The 15,802-nt window shown below is 42.2% G+C and overlaps 2 protein-coding genes across 7 annotated transcripts in view; one reads left to right on the plus strand and one right to left on the minus strand.

The window, feature by feature from the left end:
• The window catches only part of LOC146830711 (uncharacterized), a 148,756-nt gene that overhangs the window by 126,641 nt on the left and 6,313 nt on the right, over positions 1–15,802 (minus strand). For 3 of the 6 annotated variants that reach the window (XR_014961475.1, XR_014961476.1, XM_085604906.1), the window contains exon 2: positions 4,159–4,237. Coding sequence is in view for 1 of the 6 variants with exons in the window: in XM_085604906.1 (XP_085461032.1) it covers positions 4,159–4,237 (79 nt within the window). In the remaining 5 variants the exon portion in view is untranslated. Of the gene's footprint in view, positions 1–3,879; positions 4,238–15,802 lie in introns of all 6 variants that reach the window. The other 3 variants (XR_014961473.1, XR_014961474.1, XR_014961472.1) reach the window with 2 other exon arrangements.
• Positions 1–15,802, plus strand: part of KCNQ3 (potassium voltage-gated channel subfamily Q member 3) — a 732,470-nt gene that overhangs the window by 77,790 nt on the left and 638,878 nt on the right. The window lies entirely within an intron of this gene.

Here is a 15,802-nt window from a genome sequence, read left to right on the forward strand (position 1 = left end):
CTCTAAAGAAGCTGAAGTTATACGAATTGGATTTCATGTGTAAGAAGATGAGGAATGTAGTCTACAGTGAAAATATCTGAATATAGTGGTGGGAATGAATTAATCCTATCACCAGACATTTCTGCAATGGTCAAATGATATTTTTATTACATTAAAATATTATCAGAACATTGGAATGTGGAGCACTCCATTGAAGACAATGGAGTGCTCCGTGCTTCTATGGGCCGGTAAAGGCCCGTAGAGCAACATTTGAATCCCCTCGGGCTTCGAGATGCCTTTGTTTTATTTGTTAGAACATTCTGCCCTCTAGTGGCAGAATGTTCTAATAGCTTTATAGCCCTTCGTAGCTGGGCTATACCGGCTATTAAAGTCCCGCTCCCTTGTTAAAGGCCCTCACCTTCGGCTAGGGCATTTAACGCTGAAGCGGGCCTTTAATACCCGGTATAGCCTGCAGTGGCTATATTATGCCTCCCATATATGTGTCATGCTGCACAGTGGTACTTTTCTGACACCTATCTTTGATGCCTTGAGAATATATTAAACCAATGATGACAGCCAAAATGTATCCCAAAAATGCATCAGAAGTCCAAAACATGTAGGGTGTGTAATTTGTCTTAGCCTTTTATCACTGTATCATGTCTAAGAAGCATTTTATGATTTGTGTCTCTTACCCATTTGTTTATGGATGAACCATAACCTGATAGTTTTATATATCAATTCTCTATGATTTTGTCTGTGTTTTAGGATGTGTCTGTGTTATTTTCATGATAACATATTAGAATTCCATCATGAAATATTCAAATTAATTAACTTATTATATTTTCTCTTCTCACCCCACACTTTTTGTTCTACAAATTATGTGGAGTAGGTTCTCATTGATCCTGAACTTGCTATAAACATTCTATGATTGAATGAGAGTAGCATCCTCTTTATGGTTTTTGTTATGTCTCATTGTGATGTCATTTGAATATAGGTGTGGTAAATGAAGCTGCAGGGTCACCAATAGTATAGGTGGAAACAGGATGTTTTATTCTTTAGAATGAGAGTCTCAGGTTACAGGTAGAAGATGGGAAAAAGGTATCAGGAAAGCCCCACCAAGAGAAGCATCCTTGCTGCTCAGCCCCTGCTCTTCAACTGATGTTCACTCATCCAGGCACACATCAGCATTCTAATTACATCACACTGGCTGAACAGCAGGGGACATAAACTGAGGAGAGAATGCATGGCATAGGGATGAAGATACCACCATAGGTTTTGGTTTTCAACAGACTGTACCTGGTTTTCAGTGTGACTCGCATTTTGTTTTCAGGACATCAAAAAAGATAAAAGGTAGTTTATTAGGCATCAGATCTCATAGCCTGAGGCTGCCAGACTTACTGCATGAGATGTCAATAGGTGGAAACTATACCCCTTGAATATGTATAGCTACCCAGTTTCATGACGAACTGGTAAACAGATCAGTTATAAACTGGTGCTGAATGTTTAGCAAGTTTCAGACTATTTTAGTTGGGGAGTTATAGATGATTTAACCCCTCAACTCTCTCTGGAAAGAGATAGAGAGACGTATTCAAGACGTTTTTTTTCAAGAGAAAAAATACAAATTCCCTGCTGCAAAACATGGGCCTGATATCAGGTTTTAGTATAGCCAGATTCATTGTTTGCCTGATAAGGTGACAGCAAGTTTCATAGCTTTTAAAAGAATCGATTATTTGTCTGAAAGAGACTGAATTTAAGAGAATAATTTAAAGCCTGTCCACACAACAGCAACATTATATCCAGTGAAGATATCCTGATAATATTGTTTGTAGATTCTAGATGTGGTAAAGATGCATACGACTAGGAGTTAGAAAGTATAATTGCAGTGTAAATTAATCTGTACCAGATCTTTGATAGAAAAGAATAAGCTAGCCATGTTTTGATACATCATTTTCCATGAGCAATGTTCTCATCAAAGGTCTCTTAGTTGAAAGTACAGTTTATTAGGCTCCACAATAATCAATAATCAAGCCTTGCTGCGACACTTATGTTGCGATTGGGATGGATCCCAAGGATGGCAGCTCACTGTGCCTCTGTCATTTCTAGAGTGCGATAATCGTCTTTGAAATATTATTACTATACTTGCTCTTCAACACTCATAAAATGAAATGTGTTAATTATGCTCATGACGCCCACCTATACATTAGTTTAAGGAGGAGGATATTATTAGTATTTCGACAAGAATTCCATTCCATATATTCCAAGAGCAGTTGTGAGGATTCCAGTAGAAACATTCACCTGGCTATGAGGTAGGGCGTTCTCTTTGTCAGGTAAACACCTTGGTGGACTAAAACAAAACCTTCCTGGGCTTCTCTGCTACCCAACAATAGTGTAATGCAGTAGCCAGTGCTGCATTATATATTGCAGTGCCTGCTGCAGAGGACAGGCACGCATTCTCGCTGCAAGCACTGGCTCTGTAGCATCTCATGCACCCTGATCAAAAGTGGTCAACCTCCCACTATAATATGTTCCTATGAGGGCCCAAGCTTTAATGAGCTACTAATGTAATCTGAGCAACACATTTGTTGTCAGGTACCTGAGCCAATAAGAAAGCTATGCAAATATATGTCTGAACCTATAGAAACTTTGTGGGATGAGGCATAACATCAGGATGAGACACTGGGGCCTGTGATGAATATGAAACTGAAGTTTTGCTGTGCAAAGCCTATACTGAAATCTGTGTATAGTTCTTTGTTATGTGACTTTAGCCCGCTAAATCCATGTAACTTGAGTGGCTGACTTAGTAGCATAGCAAGGGTGATGACTGAAGATTTGTTACCTGAGCCTGTAGTATGTGTGTAATCTTGGAGGCAGATTTCCTATCAGTGTCACATTGTTGCACCTTTGCTGTCTGAAATATGAGTCTGTATAATCTCTGCAGCCAGAGAGAAAGCTCTGAGGCATAAGCCTACTAAAACCCCTTTAGTCTGAAGAATGATGGCCTGAGCATGAAAGATATATGAAAGCAAAGAATGGCTTTCCCGCATGAGCCTTGAGCATTATTAAAATCTGTGTAAAGCTTGCACCTGTATCATTTGTGTAACCTGATGATAGCTCTGTTTTCTATGTTAGAGCCTAGGGCTCTCTGGCTAGCCCAAGTAATTAATACTGTGCAGGCTACTGGCATATCTTCCACTATTTGCCTTACAAGCACCGTTGTCATTGTATTGGTGAAATATGCATTAATTTGTAACCAAGATGCTACTCTTGCTGTAGTGCCAACAACTCCTCTACTGTAGCACCATGAATAAATATATATTACATTGTTGAAACTGATGAACAAACTTGTTTAAAGAAATTAGAGTTTTCAATGTGTGTGTGTGAGTGTGTGTGTGTGTGTGTATATATATATATGTATATATATATATATAGAGAGAGAGAGAGAGATCTATGTATTACTTACTTTAAACTTTATTTTAGCTGTGAGCCATAAAAGCACATGGAATGAAACCTACATAGAACATTTGGCATTTCCAGTATAAATGTGCAAAATTCTGTGCAATAATATAACCAATGAAGCAACCTATGACTCCTTACTATGAATCGGGCTCCTACAGCGTAAGGATTGAATGCAATGTGTATGGGAGTGCCTGGTACCTCCCTAGGCTTGAAATAATCGTTGACATAATTGCAAATCCAGCTATCCTGAAGCTATGCAAGCGTAGCTTTCTGGGCAATAAAATTGGTTAATCACCTTCTAAAAGGTTAAAAAGAATATAAAAACTCTAAAATTGATCCTGTTATACAACAAATATTAGCCTTCCTATTCTCAAATGATTGTACAGCTGCTATGTTACTGTTCGCCACTATACAAGTTCATTTTGAGGGATACTCGACTTGTACCTTATTCTCCACAAACTCATCAGAAACGAGTGATCAAAGGCTGACAACCTGCATGTGTCGTAGCTCAGAATCCAGAGTGCTTCCTTATCTCCCCGAGCTCCCAATATCTGACAGAGCAGGATAATCCAGCACCTCCTTTGGGACATGTAGATTGTGCAGAAGAAAATATTGTGACCAATGTTTTCTTTTTGTTCCCCACTATCCGGGCAATGCAGCTCCTTTGCCCCTGGTACACAGTCTCACTTTACAGTAAAGGCCCAGACAAGTAAAGTTTCATACCGCAACTGCAAGTAGAGACTCCTCCCTGGAGGAGGTTCTATTTCATCGAGGAAGTCCACCAGCTTAAAGGAATCCTTAGCTGCAAGAAAGACATTTGTTAGAGTTCCATGCCGTGACTGGCTATACATGCGATTATATCTGAATTGCCAGTATGCAGTTTTCATATGTAATTTGGAAATAGCTCTAGCCTGGACCTGGGCATCCATAGACCTCAAGGAAGATGGCTATTAGTGTACCCTTTACCTGCGTTAGCCATAGAATTCTGCTAGAGCCCACTTGAGACAAGATTTCCTCTAACCCCTGTCGATAAGCAGATAGCTCCAGGGTGGCCCAGATACTCCTCCAATAAAGTATGGGGCGCAGTGCCAATTTGTCGGATATATATATGTATATATATATATATATATAGTCAACACATAGCTGAATATAATGTAATTAGGGATGGAGCAGCATAAAAATGGCTGTATCCTCATTAATATCAATTAGGCCACAGGTGTATATTATGGCCTTATGTATTCATGAAAATGAATGTAATCTAAGAGATAACAGCGACCTTAAATTTACACACGATGTGCACATGTATTGTAATCACGACACTTTTATATGTGTGCTGCTAATGTTCTGTTTTAATAATAACAACGAGTTAAGGTTTATATATACATTTATGAGAAATGTGTTTGTTTTCTTATGTAATGGACCTATATGTGTGAAATGCATATATTCCATCAAATTGATTGAACATGTGTTAGCCTTATTTAGTTATAACATGTATTGAAGCTTTATTAGTTAGCTTCACCAAAGGCCTTAAGCACTTGGATTTCACAATGTTTAACCTTTAACATGAACGTTCTTTTGGATGTGGTGTTTTCTTGTTTTTTTAGGCGCCTGGTACAAGGGCTCAAGGATGGGAAAGAAGGCTCCTTTGTGCAAAGTTAATAAGGTTGTGTGACGGGAGTCAAGGGTGAAAGAAGTTACAATCAGAAGTGAGGCTTATTGTCTGTGCAGCATGAAAGCATACATTCCAGGTCAACTAAAGATATGTGGAAGTAACAAGAAGGGTTGTGGATGTGTTTTTGAAGCCATATATTTGAAGAGAAATAATTTCTATTAGGTCATGTGAAAGGAAATATTCTGTGAAAGTAGCCCTTAATTGGGTCTGGAGTGATAATTTAGGAGGGTTTTTGAGAGTATAACTAGGCAATGCTTGTGGTCGTATTTAGCACATTACACTGAGACTTAGGAGAAGTTATACCTCGGTGCACTATATTTCTATTGTAAGGCTTTATGCAATACGATACTCTATTCTGAAACTCCTACTGAAGTTTCATGCTGACACCTTCTCTTTCCACTATATTAACTGAATTAACACGCAGTTTGGCTTTTATAGAATAGTTACTTCAGGTCTAGAGATCTGCGTCCATTTTAGACAGTATGGTCGAGCTTTTCAATCTTCTTACCAAGTTGTGGTTTTATTGTTCAGTACTATCATCACTAAAGCTCCCATTGGTTATTTGCTGTTGAGAATACATTTTGTTCGCAGAGCAGGAAGCCCATTAATAATCCTATATAATGTTATGTTTTTGAGATTGATTTATATTCGCTGACTATAAATCTGTAATAAACATACGTTTATTCTGAAACTCGACTTAGAGCTTTACTGTGTAGCCAATGGGTTGCACTGTATTCAAAATGTCATTTGTAAACTAACTCCTTTCTTCTTCAAGCTCCCTAAAAAGATCGAGTCTGGTGGGGATAACAAGGGGCAAGTTCACTCCGCTGGAAATATTTCCCAATTTATGCCACTTCTATGTACGTTGGCTGGCATTTCATTTCGACTTCTGTGTCCGTGTAATTTCTAACACCATTGTTTTGAATCAGGGCCTCTACAATAGGTGTTTGCCTGCGACCCTTGAGTGGGCCCTGCATAGTCTTATGGAAGGAGGAGCTCTGACCCTGAAGTGCAAAACACTTCTCACAGGTGTCTCATTTCTTAGTAGCTGTAGGGCTCCCTGACAGACACACCTTTCCTTCATTTGTGGGTCATGACCACCTTTAAAATCTAATTCTCTGTATAAAGAAAAACGTAAGATAAATACCCTATCAATTAAACAAGGAAACTACTATACATGGTAAATCATCTTATGTACATGAACATACTCTTGGCTGTGTGCACCTACTCTTGGTCAAGAAATATAAAGCCAAATGTATAAAACCCGTTTGTGGCCTCAACCCCTGCCATTTGCAAAATCTACTAGCTTTGCAACCGAAAAATAGCTTTTTGCTAATTGCTTAACCCATTTTGCCGGTCAGAAAAGCGTCCAGCTTACTAAATTGGCTTACTAACCCATTTCGAAGTGCAAATAGTATGTGACATGAAATAAGTGCCCGGTCCTAAATGTGATTTGGAATGGTATGTATTATTCAATTTCAATTTAGTCTTTATTTTGATCGTTCAGATCATAAAAGACACTTAAAAGTATACAATACAACAATAAAAAATATTTTAAGGGCCATATGTAGGAAGCCCAATACCGGTCGGTAACGGCCGATTTTCGGTAAATATCCCATTACCGACCGGTATTCAGGCTTTTGGTATGTAGGGGGCACATTTAAGGATTCAGTAATTTACCGAATCGGTAAAATTACTGATTCGGTAATTTTACCGATTCGGTAAATACCGAATCCTGAAATGATATGTAGGGGGAGTGTGTGGGTGTTGTGGGGATTCGTTATTTACCACCAACTAAAAGTTGGTGGTAAATGACGAATAGCAGGAAAAAAACATTTTTTTGCACTTTGAAGTGTGCAATGTGGCAGACATACATGCCCTTAGGGCATGTATGTGTGCCACATGTGCACACATGCAGGAATCAGGGGTGCAACAGGGTGTCACTGTGACACCCTGCCACCCTTGATTGTGCTCCCCCCATTACCGAATCGGTATTTACCGATTCGGTAATGGTAACTGGCTTCCCATTGATTCCTATGGGCCTCCTGGCCCATAGGAATCAATGGGAAGCCAGTTACCATTACCGAATCGGTAAATACCGATTCTAAATTACCGACCCATTCCGAATCGGTAAATATTACCGATGGATTACCTACATATCATTTACCACTTCATAAATACCGAATCGGTAAAATTCGGTATTTATGAAGTGGTAAATGTTAGGCTACCTACATATGGCCCTAAATCAGGACATGATCACTAAGATAATAAAACATAGTGCATCAGAATAAATAACAGCACATAAGTATAATAACATGGTAAAAACAATCGATTAAAAAAACACATAGATCATTATAAAAGTTAAGTCTTCATAGGATATTATACCAACATCAGGAATAGTTTAACTTTATGCATTTCATTCATACATCATACTCAAAAGTAGCCCACCAACAATAGCAGCAACAGTAAGTTAAAACTAGTCTATAGCAGCGGTTGCTTTTAAAAGATTAGACCGTATTCTCCACACCCAGCTCAAGAATTTCGCTTGGGCTATCACAATGGACTCTTGAGCACTGGTCTTCAGAAATCTTAGAGCAGTTGCACATGACCTAGTGCCCATGATAAGACAAATTACTTTTAACCACCTACTTCGTGGCGAGTTATAAGCTGGGCAATCAAATAGTATGTGTCGTATCGTTTCATCCTGGTCCTGACAGAATACAGGACTATCTGGGATCTTATTCCATTTGGCAGTAAAAGATTTAATTGGTAAAATGCCTACTCGAAATCGATTAAAATGTTTCCTATCGCCAGGCCTGGTGATAAAATCACGAAAATGTTCAAACATGGGCTCCTGCTTATGTTCAAAAAAGGTGCTGGTCAGTATTTGGTTACTAGTGGATCGCATGTTATTTTCTTTAACCATAGACCAATAGACCTCTTTAAAAACTTTTTGGGGAGGGAAACATATTGCCACCCAGATCTTCCCATAAATGGGACATGCCCATATTCACGAGGGAACATTTTATCTTTTGCAGCCAAATGATCTTATGTGGTTTATCTGCATATCGGACATCTTTGAGTACATTTGCATAGTCTATCAGCTCCGTGGTTGACCATAATCTTTGCCAGAAAGCAAGAGGTCTGAATCTTACCACCTCTACTAGCGTGTTACATCCCAAATTGTAATATAAGGGTTTAAGGGGTGTATTCTGGGAAAGGCCCGTTAGACTCCTCACAAATTTATTCTGAGCTAAAGTGAGTGGTGTGACATTCTCAAAGCCCTACATTTCTGCACCATAAAGGGTAGAGGCCGAGACTTTTGCATTGTAAATCTTTAGAACAGGGCCTATCGGCTTGGTGTAGGAACGCCTATGCTCACTTAATAGTGCTTCTGTCATTTGTGAGTGCTTGAGTGCCAGTAAGTCTATCTGGGGCTTCCAATCTAGTTTTCTGCCCAATGTGATCCCCAGGTAGGTAAATACATCCATTTGTTCCAATGGGACCTCATTCATAGAAACCCTACCCTTAACCGCCTTGTGCTTATGCAGAACCATGAATTTGGTTTTAGCCACATTCACCTTCAACTCATGGTCTCTGCAGAAGTCCTCAAATCGAGAAAGCGCTTGCAACCCCATTTGAGTTTTTGATATTATTAGGGTATCGTCGGCAAACATGAGTATTCGGACATTTGAGCCAGCTAATGACGGAGCATCAGTAGGATGTGTGAAGAAATAATTAACAACCCCATTAATAAACAAAGAAAATAAAGTGGGGGTCAAAGCACACCCTTGTCGTACCCCTTTTAAAATTGAAAACCTGGGAGTGGTATTGCCCTGGGCGCCCCATCGTACCTGTGGAAAATTAGCTTTGTGCAATATGGCTGTAAGTGATAAAAGTTCCAGGGGCATGCCTAAGTCTTTCAGAACTGACCAGAGCTTATTACGTGGGACCGTGTCGAATGCTGATTTTAAATCAACGAAGGCGGCATAAATAGTGCCGCCAGCTAAGATTACGACACACCAATAAATTAAAATAAAATAAAAGACCTGGTCAATGGTACTTACATGAGCCCTAAATTCTGCCTGAAAGGGAGATAATATGTTGTTTTCATCAATCCATGACTGGATTCTGTTTAGTAGTAGCCTGGCCATGATTTTCTGTGTAGAATCTATTTAGTAATGATAGGCCTATAATTACTGTGGCTAGAGCGATCCCCCTTTTTAAAATTGGTAAAATTCCAGCTGCACGCCAGGAATCACATATGTTGGCTCCACTAGCAATCGCATTCATGAGCAGCTGGACATACTGTAACCAATCATTTTTGTCATGAGTAAACAAGTCCACCGGGAGGCCGTCGGGGCCGTGGGCCCTACCCCTTAGGGCTGCATTCAAGGCGATTTCCACCTCGCTCTTCGTAAAAAACAATACAGAATCAGGCTGTGGTAGTTGGAATAATTCATCACCAGCGTCACTAACCCTAACAGCAAATTGCTCCCCGAAGAAGGAAACCCACTTATCTGGGGCAACATGGTTTTGGGGTGCATGACTCATTCTCCCTCTGCCCCACTTAACTAGCTGCCAGAATTTTTGCATATTTTTCTCTTTACTGGCTTTACTGGCTTAACCTTAGCTCATCCCAGTACCTTTTTGCTACCATTTGGGTGTGTTTATTCAACTTCCGTTTGATTTTGATGTTTCCCAGATCTTTGGATCTACTAGCGAGAGTCAGTTGCTTATACACATCTCTACATGACTTATTATACCAATGATCGTGCTTTGGGGTGGGCCTGTTACTAGTTTTATAGAGTTTGATAAAAAAGCTCTTGATCTTACCAAACATGTTCTCATGGGCTTGGGCGATACTAGCATTCAGTTCAGCCTGCATAGAGAACCTTTGAAGATCGACTACTGTGCTCTCTACTACATCCTTCATCTGTGCAAGTGAATTTTCATTTACGACAACCCTTGTCCATTTAACCCTCCTCATAGCATTGCACATGATAACATCAGCAGTCGTCGTTTCAGGATTTTGAGGTTGTGCAGTTGCATAGCCTGGAACTGTCATCGTTAGCAGGAGTGGATTGTGGTCGCTTTTGTTTCTAGTACATACCTCCATATCAATTAGGGAGGACCAGTTCTCAAGGTTTATAAAGATATAATCTAGACGACTACGTCTCAGACCATTACAGTATGTTTGTGAGCCCTGGGGATCTAAGGATGTTCTCCCATTCACAGCCCTTATGCCCTTTTCCAAGTTCAGCGCTTTAAGATGAAGAGTGGCCTCTGTCCATTTCCTAATTAGAGGCAACTCCAGGGGAAGAATACCCCACTGCTCATCTTCTTCGACACTGAGGTTACTATCCTCATGGTCAAGGGGCTCAAACATGGTATTAAAGTCACCTACTATGACCAAGTTGTTTGTGGTTTGTGCCTGTGTTTTTTTCTATAAAACTATCAAGTGTGGAGACTGTCGTGGACATTCTACCTCCCACGTTGCCCCTCGCATACACGTTAATCACCATTAGGTTGGGGGAATGTTTCGAGTTTAGGAGGACCACCAGAATATCGGGATGATCAATCGGGATCTCCTCGATTTTAGAACAGATACATTGTCTAGCCCAGATGGTAAGCCCATCTGAGGGTCTGTCTTTGCGCCCACCAGATGCTGGTTTGAAAAGTTAAGATAACCATGATAGTAGACTGGGTTGAGCGCCCAGGTTTCGTGAAAAGCCAGTATATCCTGGGCCTCTATGAAGGCTATCCAATCCTGTGATGAAATTTTGGATGGCAAGCCCGCTATATTCCATCAAGCTAATGCTAGATGTATGAAATCCTGATTAATGGTTGTTGTAGGACTTGGCCTTTTTGACTAAAGTTCCCTAAAATTTTGGCTTTACCCGTAGACCATTTTCCTGACATAGAGATGCCAATTTAGATGCTTTGGGTGCTTTGCCACTGCTGATCAGTGTTAAAGTAAAAGTGTTCCCTATGTAAAGTGTAATGGTAATTGGTTGGCCATGATTGGTATGTTTGCCTTACTAGTAAAAGACCCTAGTGATGTGCACTGTGTGTGCCAAGGCTAGTAATGCAAAGGCACGCAGAGAAGGAAACTCAGGCCTGCAGTGTAGGGCCTGCACGCAGAATGCTAAGTTAGCATGTTGTCATGACAAGTGCAACCACTTGTCAGGCCTGACTTTCCCTTTTACATACATATCGGGCACCCCTGTGGTAGGTCCCAGGTAACCCCTGGGCAGGGTGCATTGTAGGTAAAAGGCAGAACATATACTGAGGTGTGTGCTATGTTCTGACAGTGAAAAACACTCCATTTTGTTTTTCACTGCTGAAAGGCCATCCTGCTCATAGGACAGAATGGGGGAGGCTGGGTGTTGTGTTTGTTAGCCTAGTTTCCTGTCAGTTTATAATGGAGAGGTGAAGTTTAGTATGTATGAACTCACAGTGCCATAACACATCTTTCTGTGAAAGTGGTTTTGTCACTGTGTGTTCATAATCCACTCTTTTAGAAAGTGGCTGAGTTTTGTGCTCTGAGCATTTCTGTGCGTCTCTGCTGAAATGTGGATTGTCTGTCCGGAACTGAAAGGTGAGAGGAGCTGGGAGAGTATTTGACCCAGGGAGGGGTTGAGATGGCACCAGGCTGCCCTGCATCTGGAGAGTAGGGGCAGGAGAAGCCCGGGAGTTGAAAAGGCCTGGGCTGATGCTATAAACCAACTGACCCATCTCCTGCTGAGTGATTAAGGATCCAGATTCCCAGTTTCAAAGGGAGAGAGGTGACACTGGGAGGGAGACACCCAGAACTGATTTAGGGTGGGGTCAGGGACCCCTGAGCACATACGAACTTCAAAGACATTAAGGGGTATAGCTATGAGAGTTGGAACCCCTAAACGTTGGTATGAAACAGATATGGATTGAGACTGAAAAGGCTTGGACCCATTCTGTGGTCAAGAGGAACCTCTGCTAAAGAAGGAGCAACTGAAGAGACTGCTGTGGAAAGACCAATCCTTGCTTCCTGATCTGGGGGTTGTCTGCAGTTTGCTGTTCTATCTAAGGGAGAGGCTGTTGGGACTGTGCTTGGAGGCGCTGTGTCTCCCTGCTTGAAGAAGACTGTGCTTTGTGCTGTGTCTTATAACCCCATGGGCACGAGGTGAGCTGGCTCCCTGTTTGGAAATACAGGAACATAAAAGTTTCCGGAGAAGTCCCAAGCAACGCAGTGTGCGCGTGCTTTTGCAGCTTGAGACCCCCAGAAGTTGTGCCTTGTGATCGTGGGCATGCAGGAGTAAGCTAAGTCTCGGACACGCAGGGTGCCTGTCGTGGTGTAAGCCAAGGCTTTGGTTAAGGGCGCCTGGTCGTGGTGTGCACGGGGAGAAGAAGCGAGACTCGGATGTGCAGAGTGCGTGTCGTGGTGAAGCCAGGGCGTTGGTGAAGAGCACCTGGGCATCGTGTGCACCAAAGGAAGAAGTGAGACTCGGATGCGCAGGGTGCGTGTCGTGGTGCAGCCAGGGTTTTGGTGAAGAGTGCAGGGATATCGTGTGGACCGGGAGAGACTCGGAAACGCAGGGTGCATGTCGAGGTGCTAGCGGTGCGTTGGTGAAGAGCGCTGGATCGTCGTGAGCACCAGAGAAGAGGTGAGTTTCAGATGTGCGGTGTGCATGTGGAAGAGCAACCTGAGGTGATGGTGAGGAGTGCCTGGGTAGGGTGTGCACCAAATTGAAGTAAAGTCTCCACGGTGCTGAGGGCAGATCTCGGTGTTGACTGAGATCGCCAGAAGGAGGGCCAAGTCATTGGGTCCTCGGGGTAAAGTCCCAAGTCACTGACGTCAGGGAGGAGAGTGGGGTCGCGCCCTCCCAGGTAACGTGGATCAACACCTGGGGTGGGCTGCGGGCCCGGTGGGACACTCTCTCTGCCTCCCGCCTCAGTCAGCTGCACGAGCCGTTGCTTTGGTTCAGATCCCGGCCCGTGCTGACGCAAGAAGAGGCAGTACTGGGGCCAGAGTGGGAAGCAGTACTTTTGTGTCATCATTTGATCCATAACGGGGGCACTGTTAACGAAGCACCTAAAACTGTCGTATTACACTTTGCATTATTGCTGCTAATGAACTATCGAACTGTCGTATGACGCATGACCTCATTTGTGCCTGATGAACCACATGCGTGGTGCACTATGCACTGCGTTATTTTTCCCTTGCATATTACCTGATTGTAACGTGGCGCATTGCATTATTTCTTCAGTGCACAGTATCTGATTATAACGTGGCACAGTGTATTATTTCTTCATTGCACCGTACAGGATTGTAGCGTGACGCATTGCTTTGTTTCTTCCTGGTGCAGAGCATGCTGGTGGTGACACACATTGCATTATTCCTTCAATTGCAAAGTAGTTGACTGTGGCGCTACGTATGGCATTGTTTCTCTGTTGCACAGTATAAAAGAATATCGTTACGCATTGCAGTATTTGTTTCCTTTTGCAACATGTGTGATTCTAGCAATACGACTTGCCTAACCTGTTCGAAACGGTTAGAAGTGAGCTTAACTGTTGGTTAGAAACGGTGGTTGGGATTAGAACCTACCAACTCCCCGAAAGAATACTACCCATTCTTATATGTTGATTTTGTATTGTGTGGTCGTATCATATAATTTCTTATATAAAGATTATACTAATTTTATCAAAACTCGTGTGGAGTCTATTTGTGGTGAGATTTTGGGGACATTGGTCGAAAAGATTTTCCATTTTACCAGACCAGTCATGGGTCTCTCATAGCTAGCAAATCTATCGTTTGCAAGAGCTCCGAAAGGTTGGCCAGGTCGAGGAATAATGCGTTGTTCCCTTCTAGGTCCTGTATTGTGCGAGCAGTTGCCTCTGTATGCAACAGGAGTATTAATGGTGGAAGACTGTAGATTTGACGGGCCAAAGTGTGTTATCTCCTCACATAGAGTGTGTTGCCCTATGGTGTCACAATCGCTACTTGTTGTACCTGTGCCAACCTTAGTCTGAACACTGGAATTGGGGTGAGAGTCCTTAGACAGTATATTACTATGTGTGTTTGTATGACTAGTGTAAAACTTCAGTTAGGTAGAGAGCCCATCACTCATACCCTTAAGCGTACTCACTTCGTCTGAGAGGGTTCTAATCTGTGCTTTCAATCCCATTGGCGAAATGGACTGGTCAGTACACAAAGTCTTACGCGTGCAGATAAAAGTGGCACTTTTGACAACACCTCCTATTTCTTCAGTATCCTTAGAGGCACATGGTTCCTCATTCAGTTCCACTAGCGGGAGAAATCTATTAGTGCATTCAATTACATTATCTGCTTGACTTTTGTCAACTGTGTTAGGACATAACATCTTAGGATCAACAATCGAAGTACCTAATTGTGGTGATACTATGGGCCCTTTTGGTATGGATCTTTTGAACAAATCTGGAATTGATAAAGCTCCGCTAGGTGGAGGTAACTCTCAGAATTAGAGCAGCTATCGGGGCCCACAGAAGCGGTTAGTATCTCATGACAGTCACTCACCAGGCTGTGAAACCGACTCATACTTTTTAGGATCGTCTGTTTAGACGACTTTTTGGCCTTCTTGCCCTTTCCCAAGGTGCCCCCTCCCAAGCAGTCTGCGGCTTTCCTTTTCCCCATGAGACTTAATACAAAATACCAAGAAGCAAACACAAGAAGTAACAATAAAGCGTGGGTAAAAAAATGTATAAGCGTATGGCGTAATCGGGTGCCTATAACCGGCGAACTAAACGCTCCTCAGGCTTTGATAGCGACTGGTCAGCGCAGAATAACTCCCAATGTAAATGTATTGTCTCAGTGTCCATACCAAGGAGGTAAAAAACAAAAGTACCTTTAAGGCTGCAGGGCTCTGCTAGGGGCCAAAGTGACAAGGGAGTAGCCCTGGCCTGGCTCCTCCTGGCACTGACGGGCGCAGACAGGCACGCCGTTGGCCTGAACTATACCCAGACGTGGCACGGGCACGCCCGTGGCCGCCTTTGAAGCACCTCCTGGCGCTTGGTGGTGACGTGGGCGGCCGAGCACCCCGAAAACAAGCAGGCTGAACGTTGTGGTCCCCCAGGACCAAAAAGCAACAGGCAATGAGCGGGATGGGTATGTATTAATGGTTTGCCACTGAAGTTGCAGTCTCAACCTGTTGAAAAGATACTGACTCCTCAATTATGGTGGTAACTGATTTGCAAAGGGAAAGATATCCCAGTCTCAGGGCCTCCACCTGATATGTTCCTAAACAGGAATTAATTTTTTTAAGCAGAATTGGTAACTTAATGGAACATGAGCTCTTTTAGTAAATATCCTGTTTGGGGATGATGATATAGGGATGGTGGTCTGCTGTTCCTTGCAGGCCATTATCCTTATACCTAATTCATATTAATAGACAGGTTATCCTGCGACCTCCTGTGACTGGACATTTTGATATGAGACTTTTAGTACGTTGGTCACATCTTAAAATTAAAGTCTGGTTGCAAAAAGTCGGTGTGCAATTTTTGGCCACTTTTTGGGACAATTTATTTTGTACATCTAACTAATAATACCGCATTGGATACAAATACTTGAATGGAATAAACAAAGTAAAAAAACACAGGCACCGTCAACCACACTGCAAACATTGATTGGCATCCATGCCACATTTCCCCTCATTATCGGTCTCTCTGAAACTTTCTATTATT

The sequence above is a fragment of the Triturus cristatus genome, chromosome 5_1 (assembly GCF_964204655.1).
Source record: "Triturus cristatus chromosome 5_1, aTriCri1.1, whole genome shotgun sequence".
In the NCBI taxonomy this organism is placed as follows: Eukaryota; Metazoa; Chordata; class Amphibia; order Caudata; family Salamandridae; genus Triturus; species Triturus cristatus.